We start from the raw sequence: 20,516 nt of genomic DNA on the forward strand, positions 1-20,516 counted from the left end.
CAGGACTCCTTTTGAGTCCTCTCCATTATGTGCAAGAGCATGGGAGTCCTCTCAGTACATTTTACTGCTGGTTTGTTGGAGCACAGCATCGAAATGAAAGTGAGTATGAAGATACAAATTTCATAACCGGATACAGCGTCGCTTACACGACTTACTCTAGTTTGGGGTGTTTCGGAGCGGACAGATTCCTTTTAAGAAATGCAAAATTGCAGATGAGCAAGTACTGTACCTTGTCGGTGAGACTGAAGCAACAATAAAGTGATTGTGCCCATCATTATATAGTTTTTTCTTCGACTGCACCTTTATATCTTTTACATTTAAGACTACAGAACCTTTATCCATTGAAACTGAAAAAACATCAGCCTAAAAGTAAAACCGATAAAAAGCAATATGTCACCATACTCCACTAAAACATAATCAACATGGTTGGGAGATTACAGGTTGGTGAAACATACAGTACAGGATGTCCTTTCAGCTACATTATAAAAAAAACACGGGAAATCATCCCTGAAACGCAAAAATATTGTTATAAATGCCTTATCTAGCAGTAAATATATTTACATTATCTGGTGCCATTATTATGTACAGCATGTGGTGGCATTTTATATATGTACAGTATTTTTTTTGTACATGGACAGGCATACCCTCTGTGCAGTTGGCCTGGAGGAAAGGGATGCCCAGCATTATAAAGCTTCAATAATCATTTCTGTTACAGAGGTGATACAATTCTTGCAGCCAGCAGGTGGCCACATCACACAGTGATATTGCCTCCTACTTTAAAATGGTACTTGTGAGGACTCTCTAGCTGGGCCACAGGACTGTTAAGTAATGGGGAAGGTTAGTGCAGTCTGAAGGAGAGAGATGGAGGAGGAGGGGCATTCCACTGTCCTTCCCTGCTATCAGGAGATACTGCCCTTCTGAGAGGTTCCCCCACAGTTCTCAGATTCCTGCTGTATTGTGCATTGAACCAGGGGGGTATTTATTCTAGGATGTGGATACTTCTACAGGGTGATCATGGTAATGCAGGGAATAAGTGTTCTATGCTCCCTGTCTGGCATCCTCTGTTATCTGCACTCCTATATTCCGTTTGTGTCTCCACTGATCTCTTTATGGTGCCTGTGTGCTTGCTGTGCTTCCCTCTTGTTGTCTCTCTATGTTGCACTCCCCCCTATATTATCTCTGTGTTCCAGCAGCGTTGCACTCCCCCTATAGTGTCTCTGTGCTCCAGCAGTGTTGTACTCCCCCCATATTCTCTCTGTGCTCCAGCACTGTTGCACTCCCCCTATATTGTCTCTGTGCTCCAGCAGTGTTGTACTCCCCCTATATTGTCTCTGTGCTCTAGCAGTGTTGTACTCCCCCCATATTCTCTCTGTGCTCCAGCACTGTTGCACTCCCCCTATATTGTCTCTGTGCTCCAGCAGTGTTGTACTCCCCCTATATTGTCTCTGTGCTCTAGCAGTGTTGTACTCCCCCCATATTCTCTCTGTGCTCCAGCACTGTTGCACTCCCCCCTATATTATCTCAGTGTTCCAGCAGTGTTGTACTCCCCCTATATTGTCTCTGTGCTCTAGCAGTGTTGTACTCCCCCCTATATTGTCTCTGTGCTCCAGCAGTGTTGCAATCCCCCTATATTGTCTATGTTCTCCAGCAGTGTTGCACGCCCCCTATATTGTTTCTGTGCTCTAGCAGTGTTGTACTCCCCCCTATATTGTCTCTGTGCTCCAGCACTGTTGCACTCCCCCTATATTGTCTCTGTGCTCCAGCAGTGTTGTACTCCCCCCTATATTGTCTCTGTGCTCTTGCAGTGTTGCACTCCCCCTATATTGTCTCTGTGCTCCAGCAGTGTTGCACTCCCCCTATATTGTCTCTGTGCTCCAGCACTGTTGCACTCCCCCTATATTGTCTCTGTGCTCTAGCAGTGTTGTACTCCCCCCTATATTGTCTCTGTGCTCCAGCAGTGTTGCACTCCCCCTATATTGTCTATGTTCTCCAGCAGTGTTGCACTCCCCCTATATTGTTTCTGTGCTCTAGCAGTGTTGCACTCAACCCTGTGTTGACTCTCTGTGCTTCTCTTTCTGTTGTGTCTGTGCTTCTCCACTTTCCCTGTAACTGCTACAACTTATAAAAGACAATAGGGCTGGTGAAAGTTGAAGATTTAAAAATAGCGTGTGCGACCACCAAAGTGAGGTGGACAAGAAATAAGGAAAATAACAAAAAGCAGGTGGTGCTATACAGATACATTTTATTGAATAGCTCAGAAGTTATACTAAGGGCTTATTCAAACAACTGTATGTGTTTTGCGGTCTGTAAATTGCGGATCGGCAAAACACGGAAACTGTCCTGTGTGCGTTCCGCAATTTGCAGACCGCACATGGGCATCACTTTTATAGAAAATGCTTATTCTTGCCCGGAATTGCGGACAAGAATAGGACAAGCTCTATATTTTTGTGGGGCCGCGGAACAGAACAACGGATGCGGACAGCACACGGTGTGCTGTCCACATCTTTTGCGGCCCCATTGAAATGATGCGGAATAAAACATACGGCCATATGAATGACCCCTAAGGGGTCATTTATGACCAAATATACTCCACTATTTGGCGTATTTTTAGCGCAGCTTTTGACGCTAAAGTGATTTGCGGCAAAATCTGTGACTTATTCCCCTTCTACACCAGGTATGGGAGTTCTAAAAAAGGGGGCCTGGCGTGACGGGGAAGAGGACGGACTGGTAGGCCCGTCTCATTTATTATTTTCTATGCCAGGTTTTGTCGTAGAAAATACTCTAAATCTACACCAGTAAGGAAGCTGGTGTAGTAGATTTAACACTGTTGTACGCCGGTGGTGGATGCGCCTAAGTTATGTAGAGGCCAGCACATCTATATAACTTAGGCGCATCAAGTGCTATTGCAGGGTTTCAAGACCAGCATCTAAAACGCCGGTCTTAATAAATTACCCCATACATATTTTATTACATGCAATTACAAAAGCATATTCAGATCTAGGTCCTGGTTTGAAATATGCAGAATATTTTCCATGGCACAACCCCTTTAATACATATTTAGCAGTGCTGCTACGAGTATTGTTAAAACTACACCAGGGATACACTGAACTATGAAACATTTAATAATGAGAACAATGAGAACACAAAGTTTGATCTCAAGAGTCCCATATACTGGATATGAGAAACATAATTACTATCACTATGTTACATTTCTACTCACCCCATCAGAATGATAAAGCAACAGTCCACTAGGCTGTAGTGTTTTAAAGCTAAAACCTCCTTCAAATGCATCAAATGGTGACAGTGTTTGACTAGATGCCAAAAAGCTTTGCCCACTAAAATACGCACTGCGGGATATCTAGGATTAAATTAAGGTAAAACATTATTCTATGTGCATAAATATTGATATACATATATTTACTATAGAAGCTCCTACCCTAAGTCGTTTTGAATCGCATAAATGACCTATATAATTCCAGTGGGAAGAGAGGAGCGGGGAAAAGCTGTAAAGAGCTGCAGTTCTAATTAAGCCCCTTCATGTTGAGGATCAGTGAAGGTCCAGGCAGGTGGACCTTCACCATACAGGAAATGACGGCAAATCTGCATGGCAGGTCAGCACTTTTTATGTCGCCACTTTGCTGTTTGACTCATCCACCCTTCTTTATCATTCCTCCATTGTTTCCTTTCTCTGTTAACATGGCCAACCATTGACTGTGTATGATGGTGTCCTTATTTTCTCTCCAAAGGCAGATGTTGGGGAAAGAAGGGTCATGTTGAATTTGAAATATGGTAATTAAACCCAAGAGGTGGCATTGCTTATGCAACATGTTTGCAAATAGGGAGTCTCACAATCTCAAGTGAACATCCATATAAAAGTGCATGGAAGCAGTCTTTTTGTGTAGTAATTCTTTACTTTATATAAATATATTGCACTTCGAACCCAAAATAGCAGTATGAGAAAGTCCATAAGCGGTGTCCGTGCCAGACTGTTAGAAATCCATGTGAGCCATTCAGACGGTAACTGAGGTAGCGTGACCACACGTCCAGTGATGTTTTGGGGACACCACCACTTTCTCAAGATTGACCGCTATGTTGGTGATGAAGTGCAATCTATTTATATAAAGTAAATTACTATTAAGCAAAAAAAATACTGCTTCTGTGTAGTTTTTATACCCATATTGAATTTTAACATGCCCAATTCTTTGTTCTCAATCAAGATAAGCTGCCGCCAGATAAAGCTGGCCATACATATTACATTAATGTTGGCCAAAGCTGCTGATCTTGGCAGACTGGAAAACTATGTTGGAATATGTATATTGGCCTCCTGAATCTCCCCCTATGGCCAGTTTTTGGCTGACAGCTATGTAAAGAGTATGGCCACTGACTGCTGATTGCTCAATGATCGCAACTACCTAAATGCATTCTTCTCTGTTATCATCTCATTTCCTCCTCAAATTCTAAGGGTAAGGGTTTTCACAGAACCACCTAGGCTGAAGCTATTTACATCGTACACTATAGGATATATAATACTGCAAAGCATTATCTTGTAACTCACCAGGGACTCTTCAGGACATCCATAACTGATACCAATAGTGTCTTGCTCCTCTAACAGATTGAAATCTTTCTTCTGGAACTGGAAACCTTTCATGCATCCTCGGAAGGCTACGTCTGCAGCCAGGTGTGTCCGCATACTGCAGAGTAGAGGGAAATACTGTATCATAGCCACCTTATGTTTTGTCACTAATGTATATAACCTCTTCATGTACTAATGTATATAAAATCTTCATCCAAAACACAATATTTCCGATAAGTTTGGTAAAACTCATTCTGTATCGTTATTTTTTACCTTGTCTACTAATAAAATAAGTTAATTATAAACTGGAAAACTTTGGCATCAAAGGGGTCATCCCATGTTTAATGTAAACAAAATTTAAATCGGACCTCATATAGTACATTAAAAAAAATCTCTTTCTAACAAAGCTGGAACCAGCCCTGTACCTCATGCAGAGATCATCCCATTTATTGCTCTGGTAGATTTATATCAAGCTGGCAGCTCAAGGAGAGTCTCCCTATCACAGCTCGGGAGTCAGTTAAAGAATGAAACTGGGCATGTGTGGCCACCTCAGTGAGCCGGACAAAAAAATAAGAAAACAAAAAAACAACACCAGGTGGCGCTATACAGATGCATTTTATTGAATAATTACATGCAATTACAAAGGTATTCAGATCCAGTTGCTGGTTTGAAGACTGTAGAATATTTTTCATGGGACAACCCCTTTAATAAAAATAAATACTATACCTACTGTAAATTTGCCAAATGGGTTACATTTTAAATTTATTTTGTAGCTAAATGTGTGCAGTATAAGTATATTTCTTCCATGAGGATTTAATATTAATCTAGAGATATTTTACCTCTGTAATGTTGGTAGCTTTGATTTGCGATGGCTGTCTATGGTATTGTACTATTGAGAATTAAATGAACGTACCTCTGCAGAATGTGTGAAGGCGCTCCTCCTATAAATATGTCAGTAAACGGAATTGAGGTTTTATCATTGTCAACACTCTTTACATGTTTTCTGTCAACCACCAAGATCATCTTCTTGGAATTGTGATAAATTACAGAAATCTAGAAAACGAAATTGGTCATTTGTATTGTGGTCTATTTAACAGAATTCTCATGCTTACATTTTAGTGTAAAGCAGTTGTTTAAGATAGGAAAACAGGGTTTGCTCCCCCTTTCCCAAAAGCAGTGCCTCATTCACATCTATTGGGCTATATTTCAGTATCAGACACTGACTGTGGACAGACGTGGCACTGTTTTTGGAAAAAAACAAGGCTTTGTCTTTTTTAATCCTGGGCAGCTGCTTTAGGAGCTGCTGTGCTACGACATATCATACTATACCTCATGATATCTTGCATCATTGATCTGTGCTTTTTTCATCGAGTCATCTAGAAGAACTGGACCCTTACTGAATCCAAAGTCATACAACAGCCTCAGGTAGCCATCTTGGATTTCCAGACTAAAGAACTTTGTCTAGGAGAGGAAAGTAAGCAAACATTCAGTATACAGGTACAGTCTTGTGTGACATATTGAATAGTAGGAAACAAGGTGCACACTTACTCCATTAACCATCAAGAAAATAAGAGCATTATCTACAGGTGTTCGAACTTCAATATCAAAACGAGTAACTTGGGTAAAACGTCCTCTCTTTTCAATATTACGTATGACGGCATAACCAGAACCATCAAAGAAGTAACTGGCCGCACGACTTTGGGTAAAAGCCAACCTATTTCTATATAGAAAAACAAGCAAATTGTTAATTATTATTATTATATTATTTCATACTCATATTATGAATATGTATAAAGATTACATGATACACAGGTTAATCTGGATGTCTACATCTTGCTTTAGAGGAGTTTTCCAGGATTCTTATATTGATAACCTGTCCTCAGGATAGGTCATCAATATCTGGTTGGTGAGGGTCTGACTTCCAGCACCCCCAGCATCTACTGGTTGAAGAGACTTTAGCGCTCCAGTGAGTGCATGACCTTATACTAGGAAAGTAACATCACGTTCATGGGTCACACGGCCTAGTTGCAGTTCAGTCCTATTCATGTGAATGAGCTGAGGCTGAAATACCAAGCACAGCCTCTATGCAATATACAGTCGTGGCCAAAAGTTTTGAGAATTACATAAATATTGGAAATTGGAAAAGTTGCTGCTTAAGTTTTTATAATAGCAATTTGCATATACTCCAGAATGTTATGAAGAGTGATCAGATGAATTGCATAGTCCTTCTTTGCCATGAAAATGAACTTAATCCCAAAAAAACTTTCCACTGCATTTCATTGCTGTCATTAAAGGACCTGCTGAGATCATTTCAGTAATCGTCTTGTTAACTCAGGTGAGAATGCTGACGAGCACAAGGCTGGAGATCATTATGTCAGGCTAATTGGGTAAAAATGGCAGACTTGACCTGTTAAAAGGAGGGTGATGCTTGAAATTATTGTTCTTCCATTGTTAACCATGGTGACCTGCAAAGAAACGCGTGCAGCCATCATTGCGTTGCATAAAAATGGCTTCACAGGCAAGGATATTGTGGCTACTAAGATTGCACCTCAATCAACAATTTATAGGATCATCAAGAACTTCAAGGAAAGAGGTTCAATTCTTGTTAAGAAGGCTTCAGGGCGTCCAAGAAAGTCCAGCAAGCACCAGGATAGTCTCCTAAAGAGGATTCAGCTGCGGGATCGGAGTGCCACCAGTGCAGAGCTTGCTCAGGAATGGCAGCAGGCAGGTGTGAGCGCATCTGCACGCACAGTGAGGCGAAGACTTTTGGAAGATGGCCTGGTGTCAAGAAGGGCAGCAAAGAAGCCACTTCTCTAAAAAAAAAAAAAACATCAGGGACAGATTGATCTTCTGCAGAAAATATGGTGAATGGACTGCTGAGGACTGGGGCAAAGTCATATTCTCCGATGAAGCCTCTTTCTGATTGTTTGGGGCATCAGGAAAAAGGCTTGTCCGGAGAAGAAAAGGTGAGCGCTACCATCAGTCCTGTGTCATGCCAACAGTAAAGCATCCTGAGCATTCATGTGTGGGGTTGCTTCGCATCCAAGGGAGTGGGCTCACTCACAATTTTGCCCAAAAACACAGCCATGAATAAAGAATGGTACCAAAGCACCCTCCAACAGCAACTTCTTCCAACAATCCAACAACAGTTTGATGAAGAACAATGCATTTTCCAGCACAATGGAGCACCGTGCCATAAGGCAAAAGTGATAACTAAGTGGCTTGGGGACCAAAACGTTGACATTTTGTGGTCAATCCTCAAGAGGCGGGTGAACAAACAAAAACCCACTAATTCTGACAAACTCCAAGAAGTGATTATGAAAGAATGGGTTGCTATCAGTCAGGAATTGGCCCAGAAGTTGATTGAGAGCATGCCCAGTCGAATTGCAGAGGTCCTGAAAAAGTAGGGCCAACACTGCAAATACTGACTCTTTGCATAAATGTCATGTAATTGTCGATAAAAGCCTTTGAAATGTATGACGTGCGTGTAATTATATTTCACTACATCACAGAAACAACTGAAACAAAGATCTAAAAGCAGTTTAGCAGCAAACTTTGTGAAAACTAATATTTGTGTCATTCTCAAAACTTTTGGCCACGACTGTACAATGCTGTACTTAGTTATCTGTAAGGAGGCCACAGAACTTACAGGAGCACTACAGGCTCTTCATACAGCTGATTGAGAGGGGTTTGGTACAGGGTGTCTGACCCATACCGATCAGATATTGATGGTCATCAATATAGAGGACCCAGAAAATCTCTTTACGCCTATGTAGATAATAATTTTAAGAACTAATTCAACTACCAGTCTAGTATACGTCATCAGCATTTTACAGTAGCAACAAATTGGACAATATTTGAACCAATCTTATCAACGTGTTGTGTAAGAAATCTGTTGTGTAAGTGAATTTATGCTGCAGATTTCTGCCACAAATTTCACATTTTGCAAAGCAAAGGGTTAAAAAAATAAAATAAAATTAATCGGTGTCACAATATGCACCAAAATGCATCCCATGCACTAGCTAAGAGAAAGGTGGAGTAGAGGTCAACAGCAAACAATTACATACAGCCTCAGTTACTGAAAGAATTATTTCCTTCAAGGGATATTTCTATCTCTAATCTTATAACATATTGCTAGGATATGCCATATTAACATCATAATTGGAGAGGATCTAACCTCCCCTTTGCTGATCCTGAAAATAAATCTCTGGCCCTCACTTTTGCACAGAAGCATCCCCTGCTACTGCTCCTCAACTACATTCAAGTGAAATACTATTTTACCTTCAATTCTTAAGGGGTCCCAGCATTTTGACCTCAACCAGTTTGAAAGTAGTGGCATATCCAAATAAAATATTAATGCAATTGAATATTTTAATGTATGTACACAAAATAGGGGCATAGAGTAGTCCAAATGCCAAGCGTCGTCTTACCTCCTACAAGGTGGTGATGTGACTGTATTTATGTTATATTTTTCCCGGAAATTGTATAAACTGACAACGTCATCATTCACAGATGCAAGTTCCAGACAACCCACAAAACTGGGTAGGTTCAAACTGTGTGGGAGCTGAAAGAAACAGCAAGGAGATGTAATTTACATGCTAATATCAGTTAATTATAAATCTGTGCATTGGTTAAAGGTAGCCTGTACAAAAATACATAAATACCTGTGAGATACTCATTAAGAGAGCATGGGTTTTTCATTATTAACTTATAACAAATCTAATCATTTGAAATTGTTATTCAGCTTCAGATGATTTAATGACACCTATAATCAGCGCCCTACCCATAGGCTAGTTCAGGAAAAAGGGAAAGACTAGTTAATGAGAAAGATTTTCCAACAAGCTGTATGAAAAATGTCCATTGGTCCTTGGTACAGAACTGTAGAGACGATATGGTGCCACCATAGGGTCCATTCACATTACATTAATATTTTTCTCTACTATTTAGTATATTTATTATTATGTTATGACCATACCAACACAGTATATGTGTGGGGTTTGCCCACTGCCATAGAGATAGGTATTAAACAGAGTAGGTTCCTGTCTGGACAAAGGTCACCTTGCTGTGGTGGGTGGTCACAGATATTTGTTGATCAAAATATATTAAATAACCTCATATTTTTTTATCAAACATGGTATTAGTTTACATATAGATGTTGTATTTAGTGCCTTGAGAGTGCTGTTATGTTCTGTGTATATTGATAGGATATGTCATAAATATCACAAGGATGTGGGTGCCACCTTTGGGACATGCTCCTATGGGGCCTCCATCATGAACAGAAAGCGTGCCATACATGTGCAGCACCCCCTCCTTTTGCTTCTATGGGCCTTCCAAAAAAGACATGCTTATTTATTTTCGGAAGTCCCATTGCAGTAAATGGAAAGCAAGTAGCGCATGTGTGGCCACCCCTCCTTTCACCTCTATGGGACTCCTGAAAATAGCCAAGTCTGCACTCTGCTGTTTTCAGAAGTCTCATCATGGCAGTGAACGGATGGGTGGTTGCCCATGCGCTTCCTGCTCTCCATTAACGGTGGGACATCGTTCTTGAAATAGGAGCACGTCCCAGAGGTGGGCCCAACAACTACTAGACACTTATGGCATATCATATTCTTATGTCCAGACAAGAATACCTCTTTAATTAAAGGGGTTCTGCAGGTTTTTTTTAAACTGATGATCTATTCTCTGGATAGATCATCAGCATCTGATCGGCAGGGGTCAGACACCCGATACCCCTGCCGATCAGCTGTTTGAGAAGGCAGAGGCGCTGGCAGTAGTGCCGCGGCCTTCTCGCTGTTTACCGCAGGCCCAGTGACGTCACGACTAGCATCACTAGCTTGGGCGGGGCTAAGCTCTGTTCACTTGAATGGAGCTTAGCCCCGCCCAGGCCAGTGATACTAGTCGTGATGTCACTGGGCCTGCAGTATACAGTAAGAAGGACGCGGTGCTACTGCCAGCGCTGCTGCCTTCTCAAACAGCTGATCGGCAGGGGTCCTGGGTGTCGGACCCCTGCCGATCAGATGCTGATGATCTATCCAGAGGATCATCAGTTTAAAAAAAAGTGCAGAACCCCTTTAAGGCACACTTCCCAGAATATAACAGGTCATCCTGGCTGTTATAATCACTTTAGAATATATATTCAATAAATCTACTGTACAGGGTGTGTGTGGTTATGTGGCATATTTTATTGCAGTCCATTCACTCTTCAATGAAAAGAGTCATCTCTGCTTTAACTTTTGAAAACCATAATAGCATACCATGTATTACATGGATTCTCTGTTCAAAGTACGGTATAAAAATTAACAACAATTTTCCTAAGAAAAGCCTGAGCAATACATTGTTTTAGCAGTTACAATTATTGTCTGTTTTTGTATAGCTGCTTTTTGGCATGATAACATCATTACTTATAGAGATTTAGTTTGCATACACAGTTCATACCTTAAATCCATCCGGCACACCACCTACGTAGAAGACTGTGTTTTCAGGTTCTAGATCAAGCAAAGAATCAGTTCCAGAAGCCTCGCCCTTCTTAATGAACTTCTCCTCTGCTGTACTGCTCTCACTGGGTATAGTTAAAAGCACTTTGCCATGTCTTCCCAGTCTATGAAATGATTAGATATTAATACCATATGACAATATAAATAGTATTTTTACATTTACCTCAATGTAACAGTAAAGTAGACCTTATTACATCAAATACAATATTTATCTTCTCAATGTATTACCCCTTAAAGGAGTTGTCCAACTTTTATGTTGATGGACTATCCTCAGAATAGGCCATCAATATCTGATTGGCCGGCGTTCAACACCCCTCACCCTGCCAATCATCTGAAATAGGCACCAGAATTACACAGCTCCGTCCATTCCCTTTCTCTAACCACTTAGAGGCTGCAGTCATCACTGACTAAGGCATTTGAGAGGTCTAAACTACCATGATTGGAGTTAACGCTGATTCTAGCAATGAGAGCAAGGTGCCAGCTGTATAATACAGCTGGCACCTGCAAGTGACTTATTATTGGCTGAGAGGCTGAGGCCCAAACATTATGTACTTTTAGAACGACTGGTTTATATGTGAAACATGTGTGGTGCTAATCTGTGGGTTGATGCATGTTACCTTTCTATTTTCACAAGACTGAAGTATGATGGCCACGTATTGACAGGTTTGGAGTCCAATGGAATCTCTACATCTCCTTTTCCCAGGTTGTACACATATACAAGACTATTACGCTTAATTGCAAGACCCATGTAGTCTGATTTGGCCTAGAAAAATGTGAATGGATAAGTAAAGGTAATACAAAGTCTTAATATTTCACATATTCATCCTCATAATTCAGTTTTTTAAGTCAATTTTTCAATATGCAATGCATTTAGAAAGTCTTCAAAACGTTTCACTTTTATTAACATTTTGTTATGTTGCAGCCGTGGGCTAAAATTTTCTGCATCATTCCTCACTCCATACTCTATAATAACAGTGAAAACAGAATATTCAAAAATGTTGCTAATTTATTGAAAAGGAAAAACAGTGATGTTTGACCTTCTGGTAGTTTCTCCCATCTCAACACAGGATCTTTGGAGCTCAGCCACAGTGACCATAGGGTTCTTGGTCACCACTCTTATCAAAGCCCTTCTCCCCCAATTACTTAGTTTGGTGGGGCGGCCAGCTCTAGAAAGAGTCCTGGTTGTTCCAAACTTCTTCCATTTATGGCCAATGTGCTCTTGGGAATTTTCAGTGTAGGAGAAAAGTTTGTACCCTTCTTTTGATGTACCTCCACACAATACTGTCTCTTAGCTCTACAGGACGCTATTTTCCTTCCTTGACTTGGTTTTTGCATTGTCAGCTGTGAGACATTATATAGACAGATGTGTGTCTTTCCAAATCATGTCCAATCAACTGAATTTGCCACAGATTCACTTCAATCAAAGCAAAGAAATATTTCAAACATGATCAATAGAAATGGGAAGTCCCCAGAGATAAGTTTCAAGTGTCATAATAAAGGCCATGAATACTTATGTCCATGCAAAATATTTTGAGAAATTTGCAAATATTTCTAAAATCTTGTTTTCACTTTATCAATATGGAGTATTGAGTGCAGATTTTTGTGTGAAAACTTGATTTTTTCATTTTATTTTAGCACAAGGATGCAACATAACAAAATGTGAAAAAAGTTAAATGGTTGTACTGTCTTATCAAAACAGACTGGGCCTCATTATAAAACAGAATTAATTTTTTATTTAATGGTAGATTCTTGTGCTGAGTTCCTAGGGGGTTGTCTTCTCAGAGAAGATGGCCAGTATACATAGTATGTGGTGGAACTAAAAATCTGTTATAAACTGTTCTGGATAGGGGGTAGTCTTCTTAAAGGGGTTGTGCAGCCTATCCTGAGGATAGGTCAACAATATCTGATCAGCAGGGATACTTCCTCTTTATTACACTGCCTGTTGTCTCGGGGACTATGCCGCCACTGAACAGGAGATGACAGACAGTGTAGAGAAGAGAAAGCAGTGCTCACATGGAGAGCCGCCTCCTCTTCAAACAGCTGATCGGCGGGGAATACTGGGTGTCGTACCCCTCCCGTTCAGATATTAATGACCTATCCTGCAGATACAAAACCCCTGCTCAACCCCTTTATATTAGTCTATGCTCTTTTGGAGAGGTTTCAGTGTATACAGTTTGGCCGACTGGCTGACAGAGGTGGCAGTGCCTGTGTGCTTATGATAATTCTGTCCTTTCTTGCTTACATGTCAGTGTTGTAATAAGGACATCTGCTGGAACCAAATCTCCTTCCACATCAATGTCCACATCTGATGCTATACAACATTAGAGTGCTGTTTTATGAAACAGAACTCAAACTCTATAGCTAATATGCCAGCACATGAATATGTTGTTATATGTGCCATATTTTTTAGAACATAATTCTCCCCAGGTATGGTGTTGGCATAAAGAGTTATATTTGTACAATTGCAGATGCTTCGGAATCTCTATGAGATGACTATCCAAACTTGCAAAATGGTCAAATGGTCCTCAAGATGAGTGGTCCTCTCAAGGAAGAAAGCTAATATATACGGAAACTATGGGAATTCAAAATCCATCATAGATAAATTTGATATAGATCAGTGATGGTCTTCTCAATGCTTACACTGTATGTTTATGCCAGCTCTTATGCTATACGGCGTGTCTGGTCACATGCCATGGCAGCATATTGATAAAGCATTTTTTAATCTGTTTTGTAACTTATTGAATGCAACCAAGAAAAAAATAATAGTTTCTTTAACAACGATTACTTACATTTTTGTTTCCTAGATACATAATAAATCTGTCTTGTTGGCGGGCCTCTGGATTAATGTACATAATGATAGAGGAATAAGCCTTCAGGTCGGCTACGTTTGTCTTCAAGTTCACATTAACTGCTGATTTGCCTTCAAACTTCATTGATACTTGAACCTTAAATGAAAAAGATAGAATGCACAGAGACAATTAGGGGCTGTGACAAGATCTTGCCATACATCTTAAGTTGATCATAGATCTTAAAACGATATTCTAGGAGTAGAATATTTAAGTCCTATCCTCAGGATAGACCATCAGTATCTGATTGGTGGATGTCAGACTCCTGGCATCTCCATCAATCAGCTGTTTCAAGAGGTAGCACCCTCCGATAAGTCCTAGGGCCTCTTCCTATGCCAGTGATGTCACGTTCATCAGTCACATGGCATAGGCGCAGTTCAGTCCTATTCAAGTGAATGGGTATGGACTGCAATACAAAACTGAGCCGCTATATAATGTACAGTGGTGTGCTTAGCATGATGTGAGGAGGTCGACGCTCTCACTGGAGTGCCGCCCCCTCCTCAAACATCTGATCGTGGCAGTGCTCAGAGTCGGACACCCACCGATCATATGTTGAATACCTATCCTAAAGATAGGTCATCAATATTATGTTCCCGGAAAACCCCTTTAAGTTGGTGAAGAAAACAAAGCAATGTGTAAACATTTAGCAGCCTTCCAAAATATTAATTATTAGTGTGATCATTTTCATTAATGGCATGTTTTTAAGAATGGTTACATCCAATATCTATAAAGGTGCATATATACACAGATGTAGCAAACTTTAACCTGACACATAATCCAGTAAAGATACAGTTGCAGCAAATGTTAATGACTGTTTTAATGTTGTAGTAAATGTCAATTTAAAGTGTGCTGCAACTGTGTATTTAATGCATTAAGTATCACGTTAACCTTTTCTAGATCTGTATATGACGTTATTTTAGCAGCGATATTCTCAACTCACACTGTGCAGGACATAATGATGCATGAAGTAGAATTCTTCTGACTAGCAGTATAATATATATAGCTGCTGTACATGTCACTTCAAAGACTCCAATTCCATAGAGATGAAGAGACTATGAAGTGTTTGTGATGTGATCGGTTGGCACATCAGTACTATGTTAGCAAGCATGGGGAAGGCTCGTGACCATCCTACCTTACTGGCTATGCTTCTTGTCTGTGCGATCAGCTCACGGATGCGGTTAATACTGGATGAGATATTGTTAGCAGGGAATTTGTGGTCTACAGTGCGTAGCTTATTTAGGAGCAATGGCATCACTTCTGTCAAATTCTTAACTGAAATAAAATACAAAGACATTCACACAAGGTACAAAAACTCCATGTGAAAAGCAGCATATATGAAACTTTGTGTAATCTATCTACAATGGGGCTGATTTCTTAAAGGGGTTGTCTCATTTTAGCAACTGTCCATTATCATGTAGGGAAAGTTAATACAAAAAACTTACTAATGTATTGTGATTGTCCATATTGCTTCCTTTGCTGGTGTGATCCATTTTTCCATCACATTATACACTACTCTTTTCCAGGAATTATGACCATCCTGTAATCCATCAGTGGTGGTCATGCTTGCACACTATACGAAAAGGTGCCAGCTTCTCTAGTGGCCGGGACTGTGGGAGTGTGCACAGGCAGGCGCTTTTTCTATGTAAATGAGCAGTGTATAATGCAATGGAAAAATGAATCTAGCCAGCAAAGGAGGCAATATGGACAATTACAATACATTAGTAAGTGCCTGGATTTGGGAAATACAACATCTCCTTATGGAGAGCGCCTTAAACCGCCTGAGGAGTCTTATAGGCCTTGGAGGCTCCTCTGGAAAGAAGGTATGCAGATGAGTTCTTAATAAGCTCTGCCAATAATGCTACCAGATGCAAGTTGGGTATCTTATAAGTCAATGTTTGATCTTTTAAAAGGCCTTGAGACATGGCTTGGATAATAAGCCAGCATCTCATCTGCAGACAGCTGTTTAAGGGTGATTGCCCCTCATCAGTGAAGAGCAGAGAGTACCGGCTTAACTGGGTGAATGGCCTAGGTCAGAATTCGGGGACAACAACTTCTCCTTATGAGAGCGCCTTAAACGGCGTGAGGAGACTTATAGGCCCCGCCCCCGCACAGACCAGAGGTGTGGAGAGTCGACAGGGGTAGGGATGATGAAGCAGGGAGCCAATGCCGGCTGACTGCTTTATCATAATACAGGCAACTGTCTCTGCTTCCTATGGACGCAGAGACAGCTGCTAGAAAGCAGGACGTACCTCCTCAGTACTGGGACAATGGACAGCCACTGAAATCCAGTACTGTCCCACCAGATCCGGGATGGTTGGGAGGTATGTCTTAATCTCAGCATGGTAAATATACCAGGCAGGAAGATATGTCCCATTCATCACAGTTAGAGATGAGTGAATCGAATCCCATGAAGTGGAATTCGATCCGAATTTCTGAATAAATTTGATTTGCCTAGAAGCCGAATTTCCTCGTGCTTCGTGTCAGTGAATCAATTTAACCTGAAATTGTCTAAGGCTACTTTCAAACTCGTGTTTTGGGCGGGTCCGTCATGGATCTGCAAAAACGTTTCTGTTACAATAATACAACCGCATGCATCCGCCATGAACGGATCCATTTGTATTATCTGTAACATAGCCAAGACGGATCTGTCATGAACTCCATTGAAAGTCAATGGGAGACGGATCCGTTTTCTATTTTGCCAGATTGTGTCAATGAAAACTGATCCGTCCCCATTGACTTACATTGTGTGCCAGGACGGATCCATTTGGCTCAGTTTCGTCAAGTGGACAGCGGACAGGCATTAGTGTACATTTTGATCAAAAGGCATAAGCCCACTCACCTCCTCAAGGTTGCCTCTTTGAGTGGGACCTACTCTAAACTTGGCGCAGCACTGCGAGGCGACCTCCAAATCACAGCAATGCCGAGTGCACCTGGCCGGTGTCTGTGTTTTGTGGATCGTGTGAATGGGGCCTCAGCAAGTACGGTACATACAATTCGTCTAATGTATATAAAAAGTGCAGAGGACAATTTCTTACCTGTTTCTCCGGCTGAGTTAACAACAGAATTGTAATCGGAGGCATCAAAATTGGAATTACTTAGGTTTTCTGCCCACATGTTTACATTTTTTTCCATTGGGTCAGTCACCTCAGATACCACAGCAGTGACATTTAGAGCCTTGTCCACCAAGAGCTTGGTTTTCTCTAGCTGTTTTCTGGTATCATCTGTTATAAGGACATGGAAATTTTGTATTTTTTGCTGATGCATTCATATAATAAAACATGGAGCCGTGCACTTTACATAGACAATAAGTGGGAAAAGGGTGAAGAAGTCTATTGTAATGAATGTAATATTAGAGTGTCCATATAAACTATGCATCATAAACTGTAATAGGGATAGAGGTGCAAAGGGATTTTACTGTATCTCTATAGGCCCCCGGTTCCATATGGAGGTTTATCTGTCAAATTCCATATGAATATGATATAAAAAATAAAAAACTTGTGCCATATTGCATGTGATGCTGCATGCACAGAGTTTATAGCCACATGGGACAGAAATGCTGTGAATTTGCCTGTAGTAAATCTACATCATTTAAAGGAAATGTGTCACCTATAATTTTTTTCTGACAAGATTGTAACAAATCTCCTTTTTTTCTAATCTGTTTTTGTTTTCTGATTACAAATTGTTTTATTCTATTTCCCGAACATGACTATGGTGGCGGCCATCTTGTCTCAGCTGTTCTTAACTGCATTTAGAAAACATTAAGAAAATTGCTTTACAGCAGCCACCATGGGCCATGGGTACAATGGTCAGGAGGAGACCTCATTGTCTTCTATGGGAGAGTTTTCTAGGCATGCTCTGGGCCCTGTGCAGAGGTCATTATGCAAGGAAATAATAAATAAGCTCCGGCAATTACCTATAGTGAATGGAGTATCCTGTCTTATCTATACACAGAGGTGATATCATTACAGGCAGGATTAGAATGACAGATAAGCAGATAACTGCAGTAAAGTGATCTATACAGACCAAGAAGTGACACCTATTATTATTCATAGTGGCCAGTGGGGAAACTGCAGGATGCTATGGGTTTTGTTTGAATATAGATATTGACATGAAAAATTTAAAATATCCAAAACTTTTTAAAAATATGTTAAACATAAAAATGTGATTTAAAGGGCTTCTGTCACCTCACTAAAGTATTTTTTTTTTTGGCTACTTAAATTCCTTATACTGCGATTTTGCTGTGGATTTGCTGCTGATTTCATCCTCTTCATTGCAAAGGGCGAAATACACAGTGGAAGTCCGCAGCATAAATTGGCGCATCACAGATTAAAAAAAAAAAAAACACATTGCAGGTCAATTTACACTGTGGATTTCTTAGAATCTCATCCAATTGTCATCAGAAAATGACCTATTGCTTAAAGGGCTTCTGTCACCCCACTAAAGTCATATATTTTTTTTTTGGCTACTTAAATTCCTTATACTGCGATATATCAATATATAATGCTCTTACTCATTTTCGTTCAGCAGTTTCTTAAAAAAACTGACTTTTATAATATGTAAATTACCTCTCTACCAGCAAGTAGGGCGGCTACTTGCTGGTAGCAGCCGCATCCTCCTTTCATAAAGACGCCCCCTTCTCATGTTGATTGACAGGGCCAGCGAATGTGCTCGTCTTCTGGCTAGCCCTGTCTGCGTTCAAAATCTGGCGCCTGCGCCGTACCGGTCTTCAGTCGGCGCAGGCGCACTGAGAGGAGGACGCTTGCTCGGCCGCTTGCTCGGCCGCTCCATCCTCAATGCGCCTGCGCCGATGACGTCACATCTACACCCGGCTGCCGAGCGAGCGTCCTCCTCTCAGTGCGCCTGCGCCGACTGAAGACCGGTACGGCGCAGGTGCCAGATTTTTAACGCAGACAGGGCTTGCCAGAGGAGGAGAGCGTTTGCTGGCCCTGTCAATCAACATGAGGAGGGGGCGTCTTTATGAAAGGAGGATGCGGCTGCTACCAGCAAGTAGCCGCCCTACTTGCTGGTAGAGAGGTAATTTACATATTACAGGGAGTGCAGAATTATTAGGCAAGTTGTATTTTTGAGGATTAATTTTATTATTGGACAACAACCATGTTCTCAATGAACCCAAAAAACTCATTAATATCAAAGCTGAATATTTTTGGAAGTAGTTTTTAGTTTGTTTTTAGTTTTAGCTATTTTAGGGGGATATCTGTGTGTGCAGGTGACTATTACTGTGCATAATTATTAGGCAACTTAACAAAAAACAAATATATACCCATTTCAATTATTTATTTTTACCAGTGAAACCAATATAACATCTCAACATTCACAAATATACATTTCTGACATTCAAAAACAAAACAAAAACAAATCAGTGACCAATATAGCCACCTTTCTTTGCAAGGACACTCAAAAGCCTGCCATCCATAGATTCTGTCAGTGTTTTGATCTGTTCACCATCAACATTGCGTGCAGCACCAACCACAGCCTCCCAGACACTGTTCAGAGAGGTGTACTGTTTTCCCTCCTTGTAAATCTCACATTTGATGATGGACCACAGGTTCTCAATGGGGTTCAGATCAGGTGAACAAGGAGGCCATGTCATTAGATTTTCTTCTTTTATACCCTTTCTTGCCAGCCACGCTGTGGAGTACTTGGACGCGTGTGATGGAGCATTGTCCTGCATGAAAATCATGTTTTTGTTGAAGGATGCAGACTTCTTCCTGTACCACTGCTTGAAGAAGGTTTCTGCCAGAAACTGGCAGTAGGACTGGGAGTTGAGCTTGACTCCATCCTCAACCCGAAAAGGCCCCACAAGCTCTTCTTTGATGATACCAGCCCAAACCAGTACTCCACCTCCACCTTGCTGGCGTCTGAGTCGGACTGGAGCTCTCTGCCCTTTACCAATCCAGCCACGGGCCCATCCATGTGGCCCATCAAGACTCACTCTCATTTCATCAGTCCATAAAACCTTAGAAAAATCAGTCTTGAGATATTTCTTGGCCCAGTCTTGACGTTTCAGCTTGTGTGTCTTGTTCAGTGGTGGTCGTCTTTCAGCCTTTCTTACCTTGGCCATGTCTCTGAGTATTGCACACCTTGTGCTTTTGGGCACTCCAGTGATGTTGCAGCTCTGAAATATGGCCAAACTGGTGGCAAGTGGCATCTTGGCAGTGGCACGCTTGACTTTTCTCAGTTCATGGGCAGTTATTTTGCACCTTGGTTTTTCCACACGCTTCTTGTGACCCTGTTGACTATTTTGAATGAAACGCTTGATTGTTCGATGATCACGCTTCAGAAGCTTTGCAATTTTAAGAGTGCTGCATCCCTCTGCAAGATATCTCACTATTTTTGACTTTTCTGAGCCTGTCAAGTCCTTCTTTTGACCCATTTTGCCAAAGGAAAGGAAGTTGCCTAATAATTATGCACACCTGATATAGGGTGTTGATGTCATTAGACCACACCCCTTCTCATTACAGAGATGCACATCACCTAATATGCCTAATTGGTAGTAGGCTTTCGAGCCTATACAGCTTGGAGTAAGACAACATGCATAAAGAGGATGATGTGGTCAAAATACTCATTTGCCTAATAATTCTG

The 20,516-nt window shown here is 41.0% G+C and overlaps 1 protein-coding gene across 1 annotated transcript in view; it reads right to left on the reverse strand.

Moving 5' to 3' along the window:
- The window catches only part of LAMA4 (laminin subunit alpha 4), a 126,126-nt gene that overhangs the window by 16,526 nt on the left and 89,084 nt on the right, over positions 1 to 20,516 (reverse strand). Inside the window, exons 19-30 of the mRNA XM_044290388.1 lie at positions 16,949 to 17,134; positions 15,046 to 15,185; positions 13,857 to 14,012; positions 11,685 to 11,830; positions 11,009 to 11,171; positions 9,004 to 9,137; positions 6,122 to 6,293; positions 5,903 to 6,034; positions 5,487 to 5,626; positions 4,556 to 4,691; positions 3,221 to 3,358; positions 230 to 363 (exon numbers count right to left, since the gene is read on the reverse strand). Coding sequence (XP_044146323.1) covers positions 230 to 363; positions 3,221 to 3,358; positions 4,556 to 4,691; positions 5,487 to 5,626; positions 5,903 to 6,034; positions 6,122 to 6,293; positions 9,004 to 9,137; positions 11,009 to 11,171; positions 11,685 to 11,830; positions 13,857 to 14,012; positions 15,046 to 15,185; positions 16,949 to 17,134 — 1,777 coding nt within the window. The remainder of the gene's footprint in view (positions 1 to 229; positions 364 to 3,220; positions 3,359 to 4,555; positions 4,692 to 5,486; positions 5,627 to 5,902; positions 6,035 to 6,121; positions 6,294 to 9,003; positions 9,138 to 11,008; positions 11,172 to 11,684; positions 11,831 to 13,856; positions 14,013 to 15,045; positions 15,186 to 16,948; positions 17,135 to 20,516) is intronic.

The sequence above is a fragment of the Bufo gargarizans genome, chromosome 4 (assembly GCF_014858855.1).
Source record: "Bufo gargarizans isolate SCDJY-AF-19 chromosome 4, ASM1485885v1, whole genome shotgun sequence".
NCBI lineage: Eukaryota > Metazoa > Chordata > Amphibia > Anura > Bufonidae > Bufo > Bufo gargarizans.